At 42.3% G+C, this 6,000-nt stretch overlaps 1 protein-coding gene across 4 annotated transcripts in view; it reads left to right on the top strand.

Moving 5' to 3' along the window:
• The window catches only part of MBOAT1 (membrane bound glycerophospholipid O-acyltransferase 1), a 52,343-nt gene extending 46,997 nt beyond the window's left edge, over window positions 1-5,346 (top strand). For all 4 annotated transcript variants that reach the window (XM_071552952.1, XM_071552954.1, XM_071552955.1 and 1 more), the window contains 3 exons: window positions 342-474; window positions 1,665-1,816; window positions 3,516-5,346. In XM_071552952.1, the coding sequence (XP_071409053.1) occupies window positions 342-474; window positions 1,665-1,816; window positions 3,516-3,648 (418 nt within the window). In that variant the 3' untranslated portion in view covers window positions 3,649-5,346. The remainder of the gene's footprint in view (window positions 1-341; window positions 475-1,664; window positions 1,817-3,515) is intronic.
• The last annotated feature ends 654 nt before the right edge of the window (window positions 5,347-6,000 follow it).

Raw genomic sequence — 6,000 nt, forward strand, 5'->3', positions numbered from 1 at the left:
ATGTGTCGCCAGAGTTTTGAAGGGTAATGTGTGATTCCAGACAGAGATGTAAAGGTGAAGCAAGTCGTGCCTGCCCTTTATCCCATTATTTACTTAATGCTCTGAGCACCAGGATATATTTGTACAGGCACTCTTTGGATACTTGGTGCATGAAGGCATGTTTCCTTATTCCATCCAAACCTCCATTAAATGAAGGGACAGTGCCTTGTGCTCTGGTTTGTAACAGAGGCAAGACAAGACCATTAAGGAAACAGAGTAAGACCTTAGAAACAGAGGATTTGAAGTGCAGTGTCTGTTGTTCCCTTGTATTCAGGCTCTTCTGTTCTGTTTCCTTTTGGCAGTGTCTGCTATGACAGAGCTCCCTGGTACCCCACGGCTCTGACCTTCATCCTCTCAGCCCTGTGGCATGGTATCTATCCTGGATATTATTTTACGTTTCTCACTGGAATCCTTATCACACTGGCAGCCAGAGCAGTATGTACCTTTCATTGTTCTCCTCTCTGGCCCATGCTAGGTCCTGTCCAGCTGTCAGTGCACCCTCACATGGTCAGGCACCTGTCCCTGCTGTGAGCCCTCTTGCATGCCTTTGGTGTTCTCTGAAACTCTGCTCTGTGTTGATGCTGATTGCAAAGTACCCCCAGCAGTTATAACCAGCACTGATTCTGCACGTGGTGCTGGCCCTGGCAGTCAGAGGAAATGTTGTTTGAGGGTATGGAGTTCATAGTGCCACCAGCTGTGTCTGTGCAGCCATAGTATAGAGCTCATAGTGCCACCAGCTGTGTCTGTGCAGCCATAGTATAGAGCTCATAGTGCCACCAGCTGTGTCTGTGCAGCCACATTAGCTCAGGATTTAAGGTCACGTCGGACTCCAGACTCGTGCCTGGGTCATGTTGCCCATATGCTGGTGTGTCATTGCTTCTGGGCCCAGTGTTACACAAGAACTGCCATGGGCTGAGCATTGGCCCAAACTCAAACAATTTGGGGATGCAATTGATGCAGTGAAGTGGTCAGAACAGGTTTCATTCTCCCTGTTGTTAAATTTATCACTGCTGATCTTTCAAGCTGGACCAGCCAGTTGTGCAGGGCAGGGAAGCACCACTGTTGTCTTTTAGAGTTTGTGGATAAATAATCAGGTCAATTTGAGAGATGATTTAAACTAGTGATCATTATTAACTGCTATGGCTAGACCAGGTTGCTGAACATGCTGTCTTAACATGTGCTTTGCCTCTTATTTATAAGCATTTAATAAATATAAAACTAACCCAAAATCTCTAGGGAATGGCACATACTTGCAGGGATCAACATTTATTTGATCCTTTGAAGTGACTTTGTTTTACTGTAGATAAACAGTAATAAATGAAAACCAGGAGGGAGGAAGATCAAATCATAACAGCTCCCCTCCCCACAGACCCTGTGCTTCTGTGGTTATGGCAGAGGAAATTGGGGGCCACTTCTGTTTGCCACTGGTTGACTGTGAGATCTTGGTTATGCCAGTCCATACACTTCTGTTTTCCTGCTTTCAGTGCTTTCTAACTGATGTATAAACCTTTCTGTGCCACTAAAGCTGGTGGCAAGTGGAGACTCATGCACTGCAATGCACCCACGTGACTTTGCCTAAGAAATTAATTTATGCAATTTTCTGTTTATCTTTCCCTGGCCTGCAGATAAGAAATAATTGCAGACAGTACTTCCTCTCCTCAGTGCCTCTGAAGATGGCCTATGATGTTGCCACCTGGGCGGCCACCCAGCTGGCAGTGTGCTACACTGTGGCACCCTTCGTCATGCTGGCTGTGGAGCCCACTATAAAGTTTTACAAGTAAGTCCTTTCCTCTTGACTGTTACTCTCCAGACTGGCATAGACTGTTGTTAAATAACACAGACCACACTGACAGGCAGTTTGAAAGGAGTTCAAACAGGATGGTTAATAACATGTAAGGGGTGATTTTGGGGCTCCTGTAACACAGTGAGGTAATAATAATGCCAAGGCAGAGCCCTTCACTTGTGCTTCTCATTCTGTGTCCTTATGTGACTGTTCATATACTCAATTTTCACTGTGAAAACAGCTGAGTCTCAGCCATTAGCCATAACCAAGGCTGAAGAGGTTACAAACAATGAGTTGGCAGTAGGAAGGACTTGTTGAGCAAAGACTGGGTTTGCAGGTGCTGAATGGGCACAACAGGAGGTGTGGAGGGTTCTGGCAGACCATTATTTGTTGAAATGAGTATGCTTTTTTATGAAAATATGCTGCTTTTCTTAGGAAATGAGTACTTCCCTAAGTTCCCTAAAAATATGAAAACACTGCTGTTGCAGAGTGTATTGAATGTACTCTAATAAAACCAAACTGAAATAGAGAAATTGAGGCTATAATTAGAAAAGGGAGACTGGAGTACATTGCTTTGCTTTTCTTTCATCCTACAGTGAACAGACAACATGGAATAGCAGGTTTTGGTTCAGAACAAATACAGCCCCCTCCTCTAACATAAAAGACACAAAACTGGTAGTCAAGATTGCTGCTCTCAGTCTGTTTGGGGGGGATTGAATTGCAACATTTCCTATTTCTTAAAACAGTTGATTTCAACATAGAAAATATCTTATATCTTACCAGATAAAAATTACTCCACATATTTCTTAGTTTAATTTCTTAATAGCTTTTGCCCTGGTGACTTTGAACAGAGTTAACATTTAAACTTAGAGAGTGGTAAGCAAGACAATTCTATGCCTTTGGACTAGGGCATGAATTTTTGGAGCACTGCACACCCAGCAGTGGCCTTAAGCACCTTACAAGGATATTGAGAACTGTGTTGTGAAGCATAAATGAGACCATGGAAAGGTGCATTGCTGTGGTTAAGAGCTGGACCATGAGAGCTCCCAAATGTCATCCTCCCCCAAGCTGCCAGAGCCTCATGTGTTTGGTTTAAGTATTTTTTATTTCTCTTCAATCTTATGTATACAGAATTATTTGAACTAAAAATATTGGATGTGAAGATACCAAATAAAGATATCTCAGAATAGTTACCTTCAAAAACACAAGCCTTCTGTCAACATCATTACCTGACCTTCCCCAGTCAGAACTTGAGGGCTTTGATTTATTTCAGGTCTCAGCACTTCGAATGAATTATTTTCTTTCTGTCACTTTTTTTTGAAGTGTGAAGGATATTTTTTCAGAACATGCCCTTGTTTGCTCTAACATTAAAAGAGAGATGGGCTGAATAAGTCTGGGGTTGAATTAAATGGGTTATCTGAGCTGTCAGACTTTGGATTTTAGAGTTTGCTGATTGTTTCCTTGCCTCATTTACACCCACAGCAACATTTTCATCCATGCCAGCAGATACCAAATGTGTATCTGTGTGAAATGTGTGACTGTGTGAAATCCAAGGGTGTATTTTTGTGCTTTCTGGGTCAGATTTGTACATTCTGCATTCATCCCTTAGCTCTTAATTCTGCATACTGAGGTTGCACAATTCATCTTAACTGCCAACAGAAATAAAATATTCTCTTTCTGCTTTTGTTCCCAGGTCTGTGTATTTTCACATGCACATTCTGAGCATCCTGGTGTTGCTCCTGTTACCCATCAGACCTCAAGCCTCCTCCCTAAGAAGGGCTCAGGATCAGGCCATGATGAACTCTGTTAAAAGCAAAGACAAGTGATGCCTCCAAAGAAAATTGAACTATCGTATTGGAAACAAACAAAGGCAAAAAAAAATAGGTGGCATGAGGGTGGAAGTGCAAGAAAAGTGGCAGTTCTGTTGGTTGTCTTAAAATCTTACTGGAGAAGGCAGAGAAGAGCCTGAAGGACTGCACTGCAGTTTATTCCACTTAATGGAGATTTTACAGGCAACGTTTACAGGCTCATGGGGCATTTTGGTTTTTATAATAAATATTTTTATGAAGTGTTTTTATATATTTAAACTTTTTCACAGAGAGGCATTTTTTTGTCTTTTACAGAAATGCACAATTATTAATCAACAAATAATCCTGTGATTAGAGAGAGGGACAGAAAGCAGCTTGGAAAGAGTTAGAGCAGCTGCCCTATAGCCTGGTGCTGTGAGGAGCTGGCAGGGGAAACTTGGCATCTCTTGGTTATGGAGAGAGATGGTGCAAGTAGAATAATGCAGACAGGGGGTTGCTCGAGGTGCTGGCACTGATTTCTGCCCCAGCAGGGGGAAGGGGAACGAGGCTTTCCCCAGCAATGCCCAGAGCAGGGACTGCAGCCTGAGCTGGGCACAAGGATCTTCCCATCCTTGTGTGACACCTGCTGGTAATGAGGGCAGGACAAGTCCCTTGGGAATGGGTGTCTGGGAGCACTGAAAACTGGCTGAGCCAAAATCTGAAGCCAAGTAAAAGGGAAAAAAAAACAGGCAGAAGGGGGAACTCAATTCTAGATAAAAGAAGGGCCATACACCCTGTGGTCTGTAGAGTTGTGCTTCTCTGATGATGCAGTTGGAGCTCTTTGCTCCACCAGCCTGACTTTGCAGCTTTAGAGTGATGCAGCACTTCCTTTTTGGTGTCTAAGGAACTGAGGGGCCATGCAGGGTTGGTGTTTTCAAGTGTGCAGTTATGGGTTAAATCTGAACAAGTTTTGTAGTGGATCAGGTTGTTCTACTCAAACCCATCCCATCTTCGAGTGGCCACATTCCATCCAGCAGAGAACACGAATAAGAAACCTGAGCAGTAATTACCATAATAGCCATAATAAACCATGCTCTACACAATATTGGGATGTGGTGTGATGGGATGATCACAAGAGTCAGGACTGAGTCCTTGTATGATCTTGACATCACACTGAACTGTTGATGCAAGTTTCCCTGCTTGTAAAGTCCTTGACTTATGTGGCTGTTTTGAAGCTTTATTCTTAATAACTTGTTCTTTTTTGAGATAACCTGCTGCAAAATACTGTGTCAGGTTTGGGGTTTTTTTTCTTCAATCCACTTACCCCCATAAAATAGGCTGGTACCACACATCAAAACCAACTGAAACACACTTTTAAATGTTTTCCAGGTATGTTTTTATGAGGATTTTGCAGAAGCAGTTCCCTTGTTTAAAGTATTGGTGTTGCTTTATGAGCATTTAACTGGTATGTGACTGAGCACAGAATCTGCTGTTTACTGTATTCTGGTTTTTGTGTCAGATTAAAATTCTGCAGAATCCTGATGTTTTGAGAAGAAACAAATCAGTGGAACCAAAACAAGTTCTAAAAAAATTGGGGTTTGGTTTTTTTTCTCCCTCTGGTGGGAAGTTTTTGTCCTGTGACCACCTCCTAATTTAGAGCATAGTTCATGGAGGAGTTTATTGGGTAATTTATTTGAAAGAGCAAGATGGGATTAAAAGATTGATCTGAATAAACCATTTGCTTTGTGTCACTGCCTGGCATTATTAATCATCAATGTCTAATGTGAAAAGGAGTCAAGGGGTGAAATGTATTTGCAGGGAAGTTTGCTGGTGGAATTAGTCTTAAATTTGGGTGGAAGAAAAGGAAATTATCTAAAATCTTTGCTGTACTGTGAACTGGGCAGCTTACCCAACTAACCAAACGTGGTGGTCCTGCCAAGCTGATACAGAGTGGATTTAAAGAGCTGTAAAATATTCCTTTGAAAAGAGGCTGTGAGCTTTGGGGCTACCCTGAGCAATCCACTGTGCTGAGTCTTCCTCTCTCCTTTTTCTCAGAGGGAGAAGATTTGGGTTCTATGGAAGGACTGCAAACAACCACTACTATTTAAAGGACACTTGTGCTAGGAATGTGCATCTACTTTGCACAGGAGAACATGACTCAAAGAGCCAAAGTAGAAATTCAGATTATAAAAGGGTGATGTTGGGAACTTGAGTTCTGGTGATTCTAATTCTAGTGTAATTTGAGAGAGTGCTGCAGTGATTAAAATACATGATGGTGATTACCAACCAATTACTAGTTTCTAATCCCTTCCTGGCTTCTTTGTGGTGCAAAAAGCTCAAGAGCTGAAACTTCCAGAGAGATTCTGAAGAAAAAAACAATCTGGATGGTTT

This window comes from Pithys albifrons, chromosome 4 (assembly GCF_047495875.1).
Source record: "Pithys albifrons albifrons isolate INPA30051 chromosome 4, PitAlb_v1, whole genome shotgun sequence".
Lineage (NCBI taxonomy): Eukaryota > Metazoa > Chordata > Aves > Passeriformes > Thamnophilidae > Pithys > Pithys albifrons.